Source organism: Malurus melanocephalus, unplaced genomic scaffold (assembly GCF_030028575.1).
Source record: "Malurus melanocephalus ecotype Western Australia unplaced genomic scaffold, MMel_1.1 scaffold_40, whole genome shotgun sequence".
In the NCBI taxonomy this organism is placed as follows: Eukaryota; Metazoa; Chordata; class Aves; order Passeriformes; family Maluridae; genus Malurus; species Malurus melanocephalus.
The window spans coordinates 1,388,579-1,407,591 of record NW_026623272.1 but is presented as its reverse complement, the minus strand read 5'-3'; the positions used below and the strand labels follow the sequence as shown (position 1 = coordinate 1,407,591).

The window sequence follows — 19,013 nt, the reverse complement described above, 5'->3', positions numbered from 1 at the left end:
TGCTATCATAACACATGCAACTACAAATATACCCTGTAACCTTTGTAACACAGTCTGTTTTCATCTCTGCATTCTTTTCCAGGGTCTATTTTAGACTGTGGGTGGTGCAGCTTTACTTTTAAGAAAACCTAGAAACATAAGAGTAAATTCATTCCTGAACATTCTTGAGATTTCAGAKGAGAGAAATTTAAAACACATTTGGTCCAGTATTTTTTTTAACCTTGATATTAAACACCTTTCATTGTCCTCCCGAATTGGAGAAATTTYAGGAGGAGTTTTTTTAAACAGCAATCATCCAATTTTAGCACTTCATGTATTATCCATACTTAGTATTTTAACATTCATCTTAATACTTAGGAATTATCCATTTGGGGGATTCCTCCCACCACTCCATTCTGTTGATCACAGTGTATCACTGGAGTTTGAGTGTTCATGTCTATGTTCATTTAAGCACCAAGGATTTGAAAATACAATTTCRTCTTTACTTTCACAGTAATTTCCCCTTTCTTAGGGATGAACAGACTGGTCTACAGATTAAAAGCCTCCTGCAGAGCAAAGAGTAACTTTTGTACATGCAGCAGTCTTTGAACTGCCAACTCCTTCAGGGTCAGCATCTGTTCCTTATGCAAATTTTAAACCAAGGATTAACACAGTGTTTGCTACCTCTTTTTTTTTTTTCTGAAGAAATAAGAAAACCTAATAATCTCCAACTGTTAGGCCTCCAATGCAAAAAAATTAAACTGAAGGAAATTAGAAGTAAAGATTTGCACTTAAACACTGTGGCAGTCCAGAGATGATGTTCACAAAATAACTCTACTGTTATGCAGTACACACAGCTCTGAGGGAGGATCCAAAGAACAAAGCTGCACACACTGTAAAGGAAGAGTGATTGAAGTCAAGGCAGAGCAAGCTTCCTGAACAATTCTGCCAGCCAACTTTTGTTGGGCTCCAACATTAGTACCAAAGCTTCCTCCCAAACAGTTGGAAAATGTCCATTTTCATGAGGAGAACATGCACTTTCTGGGGCACTCTTGCTAAAGGGACCCTCCAAGCACACTTCACAATATGCAAAAATGCAAAGCAAATGTTTGAAGCTGAAAGAGAATGCTTACACTAGGAATCCTGTAATCCTGGAGAGACAGGAAAAAGGGCTGAATTTCACACACAGTGTAGCCCCAACCTGATACTCACYAAGATTTACTGGCATGTCCAAAACCTGGAAACCCCCAGTGGAACAGCACAGACTGTTTCATGCATGATTTGGACCCAGTTACATGCTGATGGAAGCCAATCTYGGGAATAGTAATGGGAAAGAATCAAGAGGGATCAGTGTCTGTTCCAAACTAGTTCAGGGTGGGAATGTGAGGCATAGGGAAACTTCATTTATGTGTCGAGCTCTACTTTTCCAAGAGAAGTTGCCAAGGTCTCTGACGTCATGAAGATGAAGTGARTTTCGCTCCTAACATGGGCTTGCAGTCTTCTGCATTGGAAGCAAATCAGCGATGGAGTTGTACAAGGACAAATTTTGACATTGCACTGCTTAATTTCTTTTTCTGACAAACAACTGGATTTGATAAAAGCCAGTCATTTTCCAAAACCATTTCTGTAATTTTGTGTCTGGAGGTCAGGGACATTGTGTCCGCATATGTGTATGCGAATGTCARAAATTCCTTTTATTGGTGTGAAGACCTAAAACAAGTTTGCAATCATGTATGGCTGAGTTTAACTCCAGTGCTTGTGTATACTGTTGCAAATCAAATGCAATATATAATGTGGTTTTCCTTTGTCTTTAGGTGTAGGCTATGCAGTGATACTCATAGCTCTTTACGTGGGTTTCTACTACAACGTGATCATAGCTTGGTCTCTGTATTATCTATTTTCATCATTCACGTTTGAGCTCCCCTGGACCAACTGCCACAACAGCTGGAACAGCCCAAACTGTACAGATCCCAAACTCTTCAATGCATCAGTGCTTGGCAATGGCACTAAATACTCAAAGTACAAGCTCACTCCTGCAGCTGAATTTTATGAGTAAGTGTTGACTTGACTTTGCTATTTTTTTCAAAAGTCTGTGTGTAAGTGAGTTTCATCTTGAAGGTAAAATAGTTTGTATCCAGCCTCTAGAATGAGCTTCAGAAGACTGAGGTTAAAATGGAGTTGTTATGCTCAGAATTSCAGACTTTTGCCTCTGTGAGCTTTGGTTTCTCCTGTACCTAATGCAGGGTTCGCTACTGAGCAGAATGGAATTGGACAAGACACAAATCTTCTCTTATGTGCCACTTTTGCTTGCACCAGCTTTGCCAGGGCAAAGAAACACAGTAATATTCTGACAGAGATGAYGGCATGCCAAACTGAGCTGAATTTAAGGCTTTAAAATTACCATTTGTTCAGAAGATTTGGACTCCTTCTCTACTTGCAAAATATTTCAGAGCAGACAGCAGAGCTCTGATTGTTCCACTGCTTCAACCGTTCAATGAAGTGAGGTGAAACACTGAGCAGGAGGAAAGAGCCAGGTTATAGGAAGACAGGCTTTTACCAATTCTTAAGCAATGGAGTGTTCTACAACACGGGCCAAAACAGGCAAAGGGACACTCAAATCAAACAGCTGGAATCAAACCCAAAAAAGGAATAGAAATTAACCTATAAAATAAATATATCGATCTCTGTAGAAATATTTTCATTATGGACTTAGGGAAATAGAATTTGATTATGAGAAAAAAAGGGGGATGTTCATCAGACTATTGAATCAGTTGTTGAATTAATCTGAATAATCAATTAATTAATATTTCTGTGTTGGGAGTAGAAGGATATCAAGGCACACACCTGCTGAGCAGTAAGTCCAACCCTGTAGAAATAAAGGAAAATACTGCTACCATAAATAACTGAGTGTGTGTTACCCCATGCCTGGCTACAGCAGGGATCTTGGGGTCTCTGTTTGTAGCTCTTTAACACTTGTGGCCGCTGTTCCTTCTCRGGAGACAGCACAGTGAAAGATCAGCAGTGATACACAAACTGCTGGCAGGGGTTTGGGTAAACTGAACTCAGTGCTTTGAAAACAAGATGGGGGTTGAGTTCAAAGGAGCTCACTAAAATGGCAAATAATGACAGCTGTGAAATCTACTGCCCTTACAACATTTTATGTGTTCACAACACAAATGTAAAGACAGATCATTCATAGCAAAAGGTTATATATGCATATAGCCAAAGMACCTGATTTTGAAGTGAACTAGAAGAAATTATTCATTCCGCATCTTAAGACAAAGAACTGCATTTTTATAGAACTTTTATTTGAACAGCATTTTTTAGAACAGTTTCTTTAATTTTCTTGTGCTTAAGCCTTAGTAAAGGAAAATGCAATTCCKATATTCTTGCTTTTCCTTTTTGTGATTTAAAATGGTTCTGTACAACTCTGCCATCACATTGTGCTTGGGGAATGATTCTGACTTTGTAGTGGGTGAGGTTGTGGTAGAATCAATTAATGATGTTTTGATTTAGTTCCACCAATCTGGGGAAGAGTTCAATTAACGATTGTCTGTAAACTGAAACTTGAAGGTTTTGAAATATTATGGTTTGAAATATTAAGGTTTGAAATAATATGGCTCTTTCCTCATTGTGAGGTAGATTCAAGGTGCAACGTTCAGAAGGTAAGAACAAAAGGGGAATTTGACATTACATTATGCTTTCATCCCTGAATTTTGGGGCTGTAATTAAGTCACTAGGCCCTGTACTTATTAGCAACTAGATTACATTGCAAAAATGAGAACAGTCACCACTTAAGTAAAACTCTCTATCACATCTGTTTTCCCAGCTGTAAAAGCAGGGAATCCCAAGGGCCATTGTGTTTACTTATCCAGTGTTTGGATGAGCTCATCAGGTCCAGCTGCACAGCTCAGGTGTGGACCCAAACTTGTACAMAGTCTTAGTGTGTTCAGATCCAACCTAATAAACCAAATCAGAAAACAGTTTCTTATATCAACCTAATTCGTGCCCACAGTCTTACAACAGGGAGAGCTGAATCTTCTGATTAAAAAGTTTCATGTTCTGTGCCATAGTCAGTAAATGGGAAGTGAAACTGCTTTAACTTGGTTCTCTGGGTTGTGCAGCTACATCAGGACACTCAYACACAAACTTTTGGCTGAGGGGAAAGCAGGGACACCAGAAACACCAAACATTTATTTTGCAGTTGGAAAGTGACTGAAAAGAGACACTTCCAAGCAGAGAGCCAGTGTGATTATCCTGAAAAGAAACAGATGCTTCTCTATGGGACATGATCCCTTCACACTAAGCTGGCCCGACCATGAATTTAGGGTGGATTATTTCCTAAAGCCCTGGAGCTGCCAGAGCTGAATGCCTCGATCCCCACCAGCACAGGAATAAACTGTGGGAGGAAGTGGGAGTACTGTGATGTGACAGTTCATCAAATACTACAAGAAAGGTGCCTCAGATTCAGCAGAAATATGCTGGTTGTCACTACTTACATTGAGTGAGAAAAGGGAAACCTTTCAATCTAGGCCAAATCTTGATTAACCTCCAGTATGTGGCCAGGAGGAAAAGCAGAGAGAAACCTCTAAGCCTCAGACTTGGAAGAAATCATTTGAAATTGCAAATTGCATGCCAAGGCAATGACAGGAGAACTTTGAAAAACATATTTGGCTTTTGTTTTCAAGCCTCAGGAGCCGGGCACAGCTTAGGCTGAAGTGCTTCTAGACCAAGGCCTTCCAGAGAGTTTCATTTTACCAAGTCTGGCTTCAGTTTTTGAGGCTGAATTCAGGCYGAGGTGCTGCTGATGTCCTGGGGACACGGCCTTAAACAGGAAGGAACGTGACCTCTACAGTATTTCAGTAGAGATGGTTAAAATCAACTAAAAAGTATTTKTACACTGTAAACTTAGCAAACCAAGCTAAAATCTAATAACAACTGGTGCCTCTCTGCTAGCAATAGCCAGACATAAGGGAAATCTAGTTAGGAACAAAATGTCAACTCCACATTTTTTAAAGACACACATTACTTTAATTCCTTCCCTCTTCAGTGGTTTGGAATTGAACACACAAAATCCACACATGTTGTCCTTTCCACACATGTTAAAATAATTCAATAGAAGCCTTTTTTTTTGGAAGAAGTACATCACTGCAAAATAAAGTTCCCCTATATMCTCCACATTSCTCCTATTTAAATACTTTATCTGARCACAGGCATACTTTGTATTTGTTCTCTCTATTTTTTTGTATGGGAAAAATATTTTATCACCTAGCTTTTGTTTCTGCTGACAATTAAAAAATACCAGTTTGCAGGAGCAAAAGCACTATTCTTCTCACAAGGTGTTTGCCTGCAAAAAAATGACAATCTGTCATACGAACAAATCTTGGCAATTTTTTAGACAAGACAGTAAAATTGTCAACAAAATACTGGGCTGCAGCTCTTCCCCTCTGACAGTACTTTTTCTCAGGACTGTAGTTTATTCCCTTTTACAGCGAAATTTTCATGCCAGATTCAGTAAAGGAAATTCACAGAATTCACAAGTCAGCCCAGCTGTGAGCAATCACAAAAACTTAACATCATATTTATGAAATTAATGAGGAGTGTGTGAACCAAGAATGTCCTGAAAAAAAAAAAAACCCTCACCCTATGCAACAAAAGTTACCTTTATAGACCAATAGGTTCGTGCTTTGGATTACAAGTCTTCACTGGAAATGCCTCCCCAGCCAAAGGGGGTGTTCAGTATCCCATCAAATGGAGTGACCAATGCTGTGTGCTCCAAAGATGCAGGAACCTGTCCCCCTTAAATACTCTTTAAGCAACTTCTCCCAAAAGAGAAAACACCAATTCAAAAGTCAGGACAAGCACTTCTGCCTATAAACAATTATCAAAACTGAATCAGGCAACAAGAAATAATGAGAGTGGATAGCCCTATATTGTATTAATCACATCTGGCCTTTCCATGCAATTCTTCTGAAACTATAAATTCTGGAGAGCCATGAATGTGCTGAAGTGGGGCATGATAGCAGGGGAGGTCAGAATTGCCAAGTTAATGAGCRAATAAAGTTTTCAGTGCATTGAGATAAACATTCTCAGCATTACTGTGATTCAAAAATACCATTTCACCCACAATGGGGCAGCCCTGGGTGCACACACAGACTGGGGAATGGGGATGCTGGAAAGCAGCACTGTAGAAAGGGACCTGGAGGCCCTCCTGGTCGATGACAGGTTGAACATGAGCCAGTAGTGCCCTGGAGCCAGGAGGGACATCCCTGTCCTGGGGACATCAGGGGACAGCATCACCAGCCAGACAGGGAGGGGATTGTCCCGCTCTGCTTTGGGCTGGGGCGGCCTCATCTCCAGTGCTGGGGGCAGATTCCAGCACCACAGTACAAAAAAGATATTAAACTGTTATAGAGCACCGAAAGGAGGGCTGTGAAGATGGAGAAGGGTCTTGAAGGGAAGCTCTGTGAGGAGCAGCTGAGGGCACTTGGTCTGTTCAGCCTGGAGGAAACTGAGGGGAGACTACACTGCAGTCACAACTTCCTCATGAGACAAGAGGAGGGGCAGACACTGAACTCTGCTCTGTGGTGACAGTGACACCAAGGCAATGGCCTGAAGTTGAGTCAGGGGATGCTTATGTGGAATATCAGGAAAAGATTCTTCAACCAGAGGGTGCTGGCTGCTGGGACAGGCTCCCCAAGAAAGTGCTCACAGCCCCAAGCCTGACGACAGCATTCAAGAAGTGTTTGGGCAATGCTCTCAGGCATRGGAAATGTGAACATCTCTTGGAGACACCCTGTGCAGATGGAACAGTTGGACTAAATTATCCTTGAGGTTCTCTTCCATCTCAGTAAATTCTGTGACTAAATACAAATAATAACTTATTATGTGCCAGCCAGGGTGCCACTGGTAAATTATGTGATTCCCAACATCTAGTTTGCAGTCCATTACACAGCTCCATTCTCCAACACAAGAGGGAGCTGAAATATCTAGAGAGAAAAACAGAGGCTGCTGCATCCCCCTGGCATCCCCCTGGATTGTGCCCAGGGTGGCAGTGAGGCACACAGGGCACACACCTCTGATGATTTGTACATGTCTTCATGGCATTGGGACAGGGGACAGGCCTGAAACGAGTGTGGGAAACCTCGATTCAGGGATGGATGTTGGCCACATTGCATTATCCTGCTCTAATATAAAAGAATGAAAATTCAGCTGTTTTGACCTCAGACCTTCTTGAGTAGGGAATCTTGTAGTATCTCTTTCTTCACATTTTCCTCTTTGCAGCCAGTATAAGGGAAGCAACTGAGTAAAATCTAAAAGACCCAGTCAGGGATTTGTCACTCAAACTGCCTTAACATGGACAGGCTGAAACAACCTCAGCTGTTCCTGAAATAAGCACTCCTTGGTGTGAAATAACTGTGACATCATTGATGTGAGCTAACTTGRACAAAGGCAGCAAATGCAAAGTTCTCTTCAAATTTGCCCTTCTCAGAAAAAAAATACCATTTTTCAGAGAACATTACAGAGCTGTACTCTTTAAATCAAGAAAGCTTAATCTATGTAATACTTTGGCCATTGCTTCTTTCCTAAAGATGTCAGCACACTTTAACATAAATCACAGTCTAGCACTAGATCTTTGATRCATGATGGTGCTACTGGAACAGAAATGTAGGTTCTAGCAGGTGAAGATTCRTGAGCTATTTACCAGCAACCCTCTAAAATGGCATCTTTTGAAAGTTTTTATAACTTGTCTTCAGATGTCATAAAGAAAAAAAAAAACAAAACAAAAAGAAAATTATAAAAAGAAAAAGGAAGGAAAATCTGCCAGAATCAGAGCTTCAAAACAGCAGCTGTCTATAAAGATTTCCTTGCTTAGCTGCCCTGATACACAGCTGTTTTGACTGGTTACAGAAGTATTTTTCTCTTCCTATTTTATGATCTCTTACCCCGATTAAGGGAGCAGAACCCTTGGAATGGAGATTTTCCTGCAAATCCTGGGAATCCCACATTTGAAATGGCAGTTCTGGCAAGTGCTCCAAACACTAAGACACATTGCTGGCTGCTTCTTGGAAAGCGAGCACACAAGGAAGCAACTTCTCTACAAATCCAGAAAAAAACATTTGGGCAAGAAGGATAATATGTTAAATGGGCACAAAGAATGCAAGTTCAGACTGTGGTTTTCTGTCATGCTCCAAAGGGCCTGGTTTAAAACACCACGCTCTGATGGTGTTAGCAGTGTAACTGTGATAGCACAGWTTGCCAAAACCCTCCCAAGATCCTGGCCAGATGTTCTGATCAGACACTTTTCCTTGCTCTACTCATCACTACCCAGGAGGGAAAGTTTAGGATGGAATCAGGCATCCCTGCCCAGAATCCACTTGCATGTGTGGATTCTCTATTAATTCTAGATTTTAGTAGAAATAGAAGTAGTTTTTATTCACACTCCAAGCAACATTTGAGTGGAACGTACCTATTTTTTAAATTTAATTAAAGATAACAGGTTTTTTAATTAAGTATCAAGAAGCCTGCCTCCATGTATTACTGCTTCCATGGGTAACAGCTATATTGTTAAATAGCTGTGTTGTTGAATAATAAGAKTTAAACTCTCCTCATGTTTTCTAAACAGGAACATTCTTGACTAAGTGCCACAAACACATGGTCACTACCCTTTTAATGCCTCACATGTTATTAGTCTCACAAAGGRGCAGATCAGCTGCTTAATCTAGGAGGATGCTTTCTACAAGTATMTTTTATCCAACAGGAATTAGTCACAGAAATAGTAAAAAARTACAACATTTCTTATTAAAATGTGAGAATCTACAGAAGCAGGAAGTCAGGTGTTTGCTAATCTAGAATCACAAAATAATGCAGTTTGAAAGACATCTCTCAAGATTATCTAATACAACTCCTTAATCAAAATCAAGGCTGTCTTAAAAAAATAAATCAGTCTGCTCAAGGCCTTTAATGGCCAAGCTTTAACATCTCCAAGGACAGAGATTCTACAGCCTCTTTGGACATCTGTTCAGTGTTCAAATAAGATTCAACCAATGGTATTTCTAAACTCCCCAAACATTTCAGGTGAAGGAAGAGGGTTATGATGATGGTACTGTGGTGTAAACAGACAGCAAGGAGCGAATTAGACCACCCAGGCTTTGTGGGGAGAAGCACAGCCCAAAGCTCACCAAACACCGTCCCTGACTGCCAGGGGTGCACAGGGCAGCTCCTGCTGCCCCCAGCATGAGAAGAGCCAAAGCCTTTTCCCCCCAGTGACTTTGCTTTGTTTCTGTGTATCTGCTGTGTAGGCGAGGAGTTCTGCACCTGCACGAAAGCCGTGGGATCCATGACCTTGGCTTGCCTCGCTGGCAGCTTTCCCTCTGCCTCTTGGTGGTGGTAATCATTCTTTTCTTTAGTCTGTGGAAAGGCGTGAAGACTTCAGGAAAGGTAGAGATAATATTGTCCTTCTGTCTCCACTACATTCTTTTTCTGCTTTAAGAAGTCTCCTAATCTGAGAAAACAAGAAGATAAACCACTGATTCTGAGGGATCCTCAGGGATCAAAATATGTGAGAGGACTTCACATATGTGCAATGGAAATACACAATCCCAATTCTGGCTTTATTTTATTTACAAGTTTTGCTTGTGTGATATTCCAACTGGRAATTTTATTAACCTGTTATTTTCAATTCAATTGGTGGTTTCATCCAGAAAATCTTTTTAAATATTCAGAATTGTCTTATGTGTGCATCCTATTCTTAGCCAAATGTACTAATGTTTCAATGATATAGGAGACTTTGGGTTTATTGTATAAAATGCCATGTCATGAGAAATATCTGATGAAAGTAATTTGAAATCTCTCTTTGATATCCCTCAGAAAACACCTCAACAGAAATTCTAGAGTTGGATACATCTGAAAGCTTTTTGTACATTTTCACGAAAGTATCACCTAACATCAGGCAATGACTRCAATTTTTAATAAACACCATGGAGATGAAGAGCTAATCAGCATTCTAACACACACTGACAATGTCTTCTGTTTGTCAAAACTGTCTCCTACCAATAACTATAAACTTATATATGAAAAGATTCATGATACATAACACAAATTTCCCCCATATCCTAAAAAGAGCTTCTCCRTCAAACTGAATGGACTAAACCAAGAAAATGCCAGCTGTACTTATTACATATTCTTAAATCTTCTGTAACAGCTGATTAACCTTTGGGATCTCTGTTGTCTGCAGGTTGTTTGGATAACAGCCACTTTGCCTTATGTTGTATTATTTGTCTTATTAATACATGGAATAACCCTGCCAGGTGCATACAATGGAATAAATGCATACTTGCACATAGATTTCAGAAGATTGAAAGAAGCCACAGTAAGTGTACTCTTCTGTTCTCATTCTCATATCCAATGCTTTTCTCCTGCTGTATCCYTGTGGACTGAACTGACCCTGGCAATGTTGGTGTCATTGTGCAGGTATGGATTGATGCAGCTACTCAGATATTTTACTCCTTGGGAGCTGGGTTTGGYGTTTTAATTGCATTTGCCAGTTACAATAAGTTTGACAACAACTGCTACAGGTAAGAGCCTATTTATTCTTCCATTAGTGCTGCAAAATTRTGCTATTTTACTCTGACTGCAGCTGAAATAAGTATTAAGCTATCTTTTTATCTTCGGTCATATATTAATGATGGTGAGTTTTGTGTAGACATAGTAACCAACCCAAATCTTGAAACACTGTMTTCCTGACTGAAATTTTAGTAACAGGAACTTGCCAAGATATCTGCTGCACTGCAAAGMAGAACAGGATTAGGTTTGGACTTTAGACAGCTGTGTAAACTGTGCTGATGTTTGCCTTTCAAAAGCACCATTAAGTGCAACAGTGAACACAGGATGAAATCTCATTGGTCCAGGAACTAAAAGCAGAAAGATTCCAGTTTCCAGAAGAGTTTCTGTGCTTTGGGATTATAACTCTGATATTTTATGTTGCACTCCAGTTTAGGAATGCACTTTAAATGAAGTCAGTTTGTAAGTGTGGCTGAATCACCATCATGGAAATTCAACCAGAATCACTCTGCACCTTCTGAGAAATTCCAACATTTAGCTGTTTTGTTAACATTCCATTTTGGAATGAAAACAAGTGTCCCTTTTCCCATTAAATATAAATTCAATAAATACATKTATTATAAGTTCATTATGAACTGGAGGATGGGGCATGAAGTTAGATGTTAAGACAATCCCTATTCTTACAGTTTTTTCTCACTGGGCTGTTCTTCTCTCCATGCTTAGGGATGCTTTGCTGACTAGCACCATTAACTGTGTCACAAGCTTCATCTCAGGATTTGCAATTTTCTCCATATTGGGCTACATGGCTCATGAGCACAAAGTTAAAATTGAGGATGTAGCTACTGAAGGTAAGAAGTAATTTCACCCACTTTTGTGCACCACTTCTTTGCAAATGCCCTTATATCTGTTTCCAACAAGTGTGAGTATGAGAAAATCTCATGGAAGTGAACTGTATTAACTTACTTGGAACTAGAACTGTATGTCTAAATGCCTTGTAAAAATATGAACTCTAAATGGTGTTGATGCCCCTCATCTCTTCTGAACTGAGGTTCCCCAATTCCCCATCTTATCCCCTCAGGTTTTGCTCATGCAACCAGCAGRTATTTACCACTGGAGAGTGTCTTACAAAGGTATTGCTGTTGAGTGCCACAGGCGATTCATTTTGATGCTCTGCAGTCCTTTCCCTGAGAACAGCTCTCAGCACAGTCTCAGCTCCTGTACCTCCCACCACAACCACGAGTTCTCTTGTCAAACAGTGGARTCTGCATCTACATAATTCCTTCTCCGCTACATAGCTGAAAAATAACTAGTAAGGTTGCAAATCCTATAAAAGATTATTCTGGAAAAGAGGAGGATAGGGTTTTTTTTTAAATATCAAACTATCATGAGTAAATTATTAAAACATTTAAGATATGGTATAATGCAAATTTTGTTTTAACAGGTACCCATTGGGACAAGGACTGAAGTAAAAGTCAACTTACTTACAATTTATCTCATTAAAATAAACACTTTTGGGAAGACAAGAAACATCATTTAGTGACACCTTTTTTCCCCCTTTTCTGTTCCAGGAGCTGGTTTAGTTTTCATCCTGTACCCAGAGGCAATTTCAACTCTTTCAGGATCTACATTTTGGGCTGTGGTGTTCTTCATCATGCTCCTTACTCTTGGCATCGACAGTTCTGTGAGTACCTTTTCCTTCTAGCCTTGACATTGTTCTTTCACTGTTATATTCTGTAACTGGAGAGGCATCAGCCTTAAGCAGGGGGTTACATTTCAAATAAACATTCTGCACATTGCCTAAATCTGTTTTCACAGTCATAGACAGCATAGCAATAGTATTACTCCCGGTATTATAAAGACTCTCAATCATTCAGAGGTTTAGGAAAAGATTAAATCTTTTACWAGCCAGTAAATATTTACTCCCTGCTACTTTTTTATGACCTTACAGAGGGAGTGTTCATCAACAGTTATTGCTATTTAAGTATGAACTATTACTACCATGARCTTGCAATAAGGTTTTGGATCCCTGCTTGCAAAACACAAGACATTGAATACAGTGGTTTCTGGAAGGGATTGTTGTATGTGCTGAAATCCATTAATCTGTTCAAGATAGACAATGTCTAAAGGCAGTCCCATTGTTTTTCTATGAGCCACAGTACCAAGCTTCCTGTAAATTTAATCACAATTTTTAAATCACACCAGAATATTTCCATAGTGGTTTCCTTTTGTTATAATCTTACTGCAAAATGTCTAGCTTAACCGGTGTGCTTGCTCTTTCCATAATGTGATAAGTTTTACCACACCATGATATTCAGGATCACAGAAATTTCATCTCAGAAAATATTCCAAGTCTCCAGACAACTTTTGTACTGCTTAGTTCTTCCACAGACGCCTCATGACATCCTGTTGTATTTAGCTTAAAGGTTGATTAATTTCTGGAAAACCACATTGCGTCTTTRAGGAATAGTGAACCATGCACAAATTTTCATCTTCTTTACTAGGGTAGGGGTTTCTTATTATTCCAAAGCATAGAAGTGTCTTTTGAAGTTCAGAATGTACAAAGTTGATCTAGGAATTTCTTGCTGGAAATGGTAAAACATGGTGTTTTCTTTGCTTACAATTTCAGGAAAATTCATTCCTTTTCAAGGACAAGAAAGGGAAAGAATGAATTGGCATAGAGAAGAGCAAAACTTAAAAAAATGAGATTGCTGCAGGAAGCTTTGATAATCATTGGCAAATAACTGAATGAGATCTTGTGGAGTGAGGGCTGARCTGTAAAGGTCAGATTCAGGTCTAAATGTTTCCAAAGTGTTTGGATTTTTTATTCCAGCTGAGGTTCAATGAAGTTTGTCTTTGTAGACTAAGTACTGGATCCTTAGATAAAAGTTTGAGGGAAGATTATATTTGAGATTGTAGCTTGGCCATTTTTCAATTGTAAGCAAATATGAAGGTTTGAAATGAAGGGTTTAGCACAGTGAAAGAGCATGAATGACCAGTAGGAAAAGGGCAGAATGAAGAAGAGGAAAGCTCGTGCTCAGAAGTGTCTGGATCCAGAACAATGAACTTTGCAACAACAGTAAATGTAAGGAAATGTAAAGAAACATAACAGTGACCAAGACACAAGGCTTTAGCTTGCAGAACACACTTTTCCTACAAGCAGAGAAAATTTTTTCTTCTGGAGCTAATTAAAATACTGTGAACTAGTGAACTGTGGTCAAGTTTAGTTCTTTCTTTCTAAAAGGGGAAGGATTTACTCGTTCAAGGTTTGTCATAGTTTCCCAAAGAAAACTCAGGTCATGCAGTACTTTTTATGGGGATCTCAACTCTCCCCCACATCTGACTAATCAAGTCCCTGAAGGGAAAATGGAAACTTTTAAAGCTAAAAATCAAGTAACCCCAAAGCTAGAGAGGTATAATTGTATATGGCTACATTTATTCATGCACGTAAGCCTGCACTGGCACAGAAATACAAATGTCTGTACAAAAATGGAACTGTCACAATGTTCAAGGRAAGAGAAATCTGATGAAGCAAGTTGAAGCAAGCAACAATGAAAATGGAATAAAAGTTTGCAAACTTTTTTTTTTGTAGATTTCTAGCTTGGTAAAGGGAATTAACAAGGAGAATAAATCACAATACGTTAAGAAGTGGTCCTTTGCAAAAATAATCCAAGCCATCTGTTTCCATTTTCAATTTCCCCCAACTGCCAACATGGTACCATCTTCTGAAAAGATCAAACATTAACCCATCCCAACTGCAGGACACTCAATGAGGCCACCTCCAGACATCAGGAAGTATAAGTCTACACTGGGTTTTGGCACATTTTAGTTATAAACATCAATTACCTTTAAAGAAAAGCTAGGTCCACTGCAAACAGTCAGCAACAGTCCTCAGAGGATACGGCCACAGAGGCAACAGCCACCCCTCTTGAGGTCCAGTTCCCTGACTCAGTCCTTTACCATAAAAGAAAAAGCCTCATAACACCAGTAATTTACAGCTGAAATGCCAGAAATCGTAGGGTGGTTGGGTATGAATTCCACAAACTGCTTTGCTYTCTTCAGTCTGTATTTCCATCAGTCAGCAGCGTTTAACCAGAGCTCTTGCCTTCCCTCGCTCAGATGGGTGGRATGGAGGCTGTCATCACCGGCTTGGCAGATGATTTCCACCTTCTGAAGCAGCACAGAAAGCTCTTCACCTTTGGTGTTTCTTTTGGCACTTTCCTCCTTGCCCTTTTTTGCATCACCAATGTAAGTACAACTAAAGTTTCCATCAAAATGTTACCTTAAAAATGCCATTAATCTTRTCGGATGAAATGTAAATGGACTCAGATTACTATTTTTGTTWAAAATTTTARTTCTTAAACAACTTCTGTTCAGAAYATAGCTTTTAATCTTACATATATGAAGCTTCTCTGGGTTTTGGCACAAGATCATTAGTTATCAACCAAGCCTACAAGTCTTTGTTCCAAAGAACTGTCTGTGCTACTGCTGGGTCTGTGTGCTTTTTTTGTGATTTTTTGGGCTTTTTTTTTTGTTTGGTTTGGTTTTGGAGTTTTTAATCACATTAAATGGAATTGTGTAGAGTGCTTATTCCTCTGTGAGGAACTAAGAATTTCAAGTGACCAGACCCTTTGTCATCCAGCTGTTCTCTTCTTTGAGAAAGTAAGAGACACTCACTTATTGTGAAAGGAGTATAGAAAAATGATCTCCTCTCTTGACATCTTTTACTCTTAACACCATATAAAGCACACAGAAAACTTATCCTGAACATCTAGTAACCTGTATTTATCACTGCCATCAGACTGAGTGTTTTGCCTCCTCTGGCTTTTGACAACTCCTTAAGGAATGAGAATCCTGGTATTCCAGGCTGGAGAGAACTTTTTCTTTTTCTTTTTTTTTACCATAAAAAAATCAAAGATACCTATTAACAAAGATGCGAAAACTGTCAAAAAACAACTGAAACTTGAGGTAGCCACCATAAAAGCAGATGTGCTGAACCTCTCTCCATCCCTAGAATTGGTTTCCAAATCTATTATTAAGATTACTGAAATGGCATAAGTTTATAAATGACTAGGCACTTTTTACATTAAAATACCCCAGAATTTTCACTCCAGTTTCCTCAACCTGAGAAACATTTGAGAGTTTAAGAATAGACATATAATTTAAAATGTCTATCCTTTTTATGCCATACTATTTCTATTGATACCTAAAACTGAACATGCTCTTGTTAATTCAATATTTCAATTGGAATAAAAGTTTCTGAAGTACAATATCAGAAGAAATTTAGTGTTAAGAACCTCTACAGGGGCCAGTGGGTGCAATTCCACTGCCRCCAAGTGAGCTAAAGCTGTTCAAGATAATGACCTAACTCTAGCTTTTAAATAATAGCACCTGTTTAGACTTAAGTTTGCCCCTCCAGCTGGAATTCACAGAATTGTCCAGACTTGTCCAAATAYATTGGTTCACATAACTAAAGAACAAAATTTCTAACATGTAAAAAATAAAAAGAAAAGCCCTTGCAAAAACATCACATGAAATTAATGTTTCATTTTGCCCTCTGATTTTTTATGGCTGTATTTTCAAAAGTAGCTGTTTCTGAAACAAGTATGTTTCTTACAAAATCGTATTAATAATTCACTTTGCAAAGTTTGGTTGCAAAGGCATTCWTTTGGAGCAGGTGTAGAGCAAAAACAAGAGGTCAAACTCAAATGTCATTCAATAAGCAACATTTTCTGACACAACAACCAAAGTTCATTCCATTTCCGGACAAATCCCTACAGAATTAAAACTCTAGATGAGGCCTAAGTACTGGTATCCCTATTTTGTAAATATGCACAGCTGCTTCAGAAAAACATCTTTAATGAAGAAAAAAAGGGCATCTGATTACATAGGCTAAAATCACCTACAGATCCAAACAGTACAAGTGATATTTATGCCATTGGTGGTAAATAATAATTTAAGACAATAATTCCTTTGTTCGTCCCCTTCTGAACAGGCATAATCAGATTAAGTTTGGTTCTAAAAAGRTATTTTAACAAAAATGTACTGCAACTGCAAACATTTCAGTTGTTTATGTGTGACGAAGAGTTTTCTGAAACACTGATCCGAGTTCCTTTTGAATCAAATCTGTATCCAACAGTCTTCCACTCCTCTTTAACCCAAACTTGTGTTTGCAGCATCAAGTCCATATTAAAATACTTGGGTTAAGATAACACTTCAAGTAAAGCAGATTTCTGTTAAGTACATACTAAACTACTGAGATGATTCTATTTGTAACTTCTCTTTTTTGCATCTTTTCACTCCCCACTGCAGGGTGGAATTTATGTGCTCACACTTCTGGACACATTTGCAGCTGGGACTTCAATACTGTTTGCTGTTCTAATGGAGGCAATCGGAGTTTCCTGGTTTTATGGTGAGCACTTCCTTTTGCATGTGCAAAAGCTTTTCTGAGATCCCAAGTGTTCTTGACAGGCTTACCCATCATTTTAAGGGACAACAGCATAGCCTTGTGTACATGAAACCATGACAAGCCAGGTTTCATAGAGTGATCTTCACCTGATTTATGAGCAGTGACAGGAATGCCAACACTCAGTGGGCCAAGCTTTGAAACTCTGCACAAAGCCAAAGCAAACAGCCTTGTGAAAGGGACTGAGATGGGATGGGAAAGTTCCTACTTTTGCCAGTATTTCACAACTCTTAATATTGTTGATGACTTGCAGTAGCAGATCTAGGGCTGGTATTTTCAAAGCAAGTAGATCAGCCTAAATACAGACTCCCCTCTCTCCTTTTTTCTTTATTCCCCAGGGCCAATCTCAAGCACCCCCCAAACAATACAAATAAAGGCAGTGTTAAGAGAKTCATAAAAATTTCTACATTAGTCCCTTTTGTTTGAGAAATATTCTATGCAATTGTAAAACACTACTGGTTTATTTATCTTATTTCATAGAGTGGTATGAAATGCTAGATACCAGAAATGCTATTTCTAGTATTTGATTCTAATTTATGCCACAAAAAGGGTGTAGTGATTTACTTTATCCCAAATGTGGCAAACTTTAGGAGTTTTACTTGATCTCTGTCACTAGGCTGGAATYCACTGTGCGCCAACCACAGTGCGGTGATGTGCTACAGTCAACTAAAAAAATATTACCTCTTCCTTTCCTTCCTAATCTCTTCTTTATTCTCATGCTATTCTTCCTGATTGATCACAACTCTTTGCACTATTACCAGGTTTCAATGTCACAGCAACTTGCAAATCTTTTTCCCTTTAGGTTTGTATTGAATTGGTTGCCCCAATTCCCCATAAGATTGCTCTCCCCCTCAAAGCTATCTTCATTTTTACTCCTAGTGYTTATAGCTAATGTGTGATTCTGAGGGTTCTTAGATATTGTGATTCTTATTGCCATTTACCTCACTCAGTCACTATTTATCCATCCATTCTGCCTTACCATGTTCTTGCAATCAAACAAACTTTATCTTGCAGTTACAAATGTTGAAGGGTGAGTGAAGTGAAAGAATGGCATTTGTGCATAAAGCTGTTCAATCCACTAAAGGAATACTYTCTAGCTTTAATGCACTAATTCTGTCACCCAGCATCAGCATGGAGCAGGCAGCACAYCTGCTGTTGTCTCTCAAAACACTGGAGGCACTTTGTTTCATAGACAACTGACTTTAATCCCTGTAAGAGAGCTGAATGTGGACAAGTGATCACAGCTTAGCTTGGAAGCAGAGGCTGATTCAGTTCAGCTTCTAAGGGCAAGTTATCTTTTGCTGCTATTAAAAAAGGATTTACTGCACTTTATAATAGATAAGCTTTGTATGTGGTTCACAAACCACAGGCCAAAGTTAGTCTTAAGTTTTATTTTACACCCTCTGTACTTTACCATTTTTTCCKTTCTTCCTCTTGCCTCTCCATAATCAGGAAAATATCTATTCATTTTTCTTAAGCAGCTGACAGATGTTTCTACTGACACAGCATGACCTGTTGCTTTATAAAGAACTTATTACAGCCCCAGGTGCTATTTAAACTTATTAAATCTGGCATCATCTTGTCTGCCTTTTTCTGATAGACCCCAGTGGCCTTAATGACCTCGCTGAATATTAAGCCAGCCTAAAGGCAAGCACTGACATTTTGGCACAGACTAAAACCATGGAAATTTAGYTCAATTTATACCTATGACCATTGACTGTGGAGTTTGTTCATGCAAAGGCCAACTGTATATGCAAGAGAAGGGACAGCTAGTTTGTTTACTATGCAGATGTATTTTAGTTATGACTGATAACTTGTTATCAATTTTCCTCATGTGCAACCCTGATACCACCTTTCTGATGAATATTCTAAAAAAAGTCAGACACCTCTCCCTAGCTCAAAACTGGTTTTTGGCTTCGCTTGCAGGAAAATCTCTATTCAGTCAGATTTTACTGTGAACATCTTCCTGAACAACTAGAACAACCTCAATATGAGCTTGGAATTATAT

General features: G+C 39.0%; 1 protein-coding gene across 1 annotated transcript in view; it reads left to right on the top strand.

Moving 5' to 3' along the window:
* SLC6A2 (solute carrier family 6 member 2) overlaps nt 1-19,013 on the top strand; it is a 51,406-nt gene that overhangs the window by 21,800 nt on the left and 10,593 nt on the right. Inside the window, exons 3-10 of the mRNA XM_057364623.1 lie at nt 1,794-2,031; nt 9,282-9,420; nt 10,217-10,351; nt 10,453-10,556; nt 11,266-11,390; nt 12,111-12,223; nt 14,659-14,787; nt 16,852-16,951. Coding sequence (XP_057220606.1) covers nt 1,794-2,031; nt 9,282-9,420; nt 10,217-10,351; nt 10,453-10,556; nt 11,266-11,390; nt 12,111-12,223; nt 14,659-14,787; nt 16,852-16,951 — 1,083 coding nt within the window. The remainder of the gene's footprint in view (nt 1-1,793; nt 2,032-9,281; nt 9,421-10,216; nt 10,352-10,452; nt 10,557-11,265; nt 11,391-12,110; nt 12,224-14,658; nt 14,788-16,851; nt 16,952-19,013) is intronic.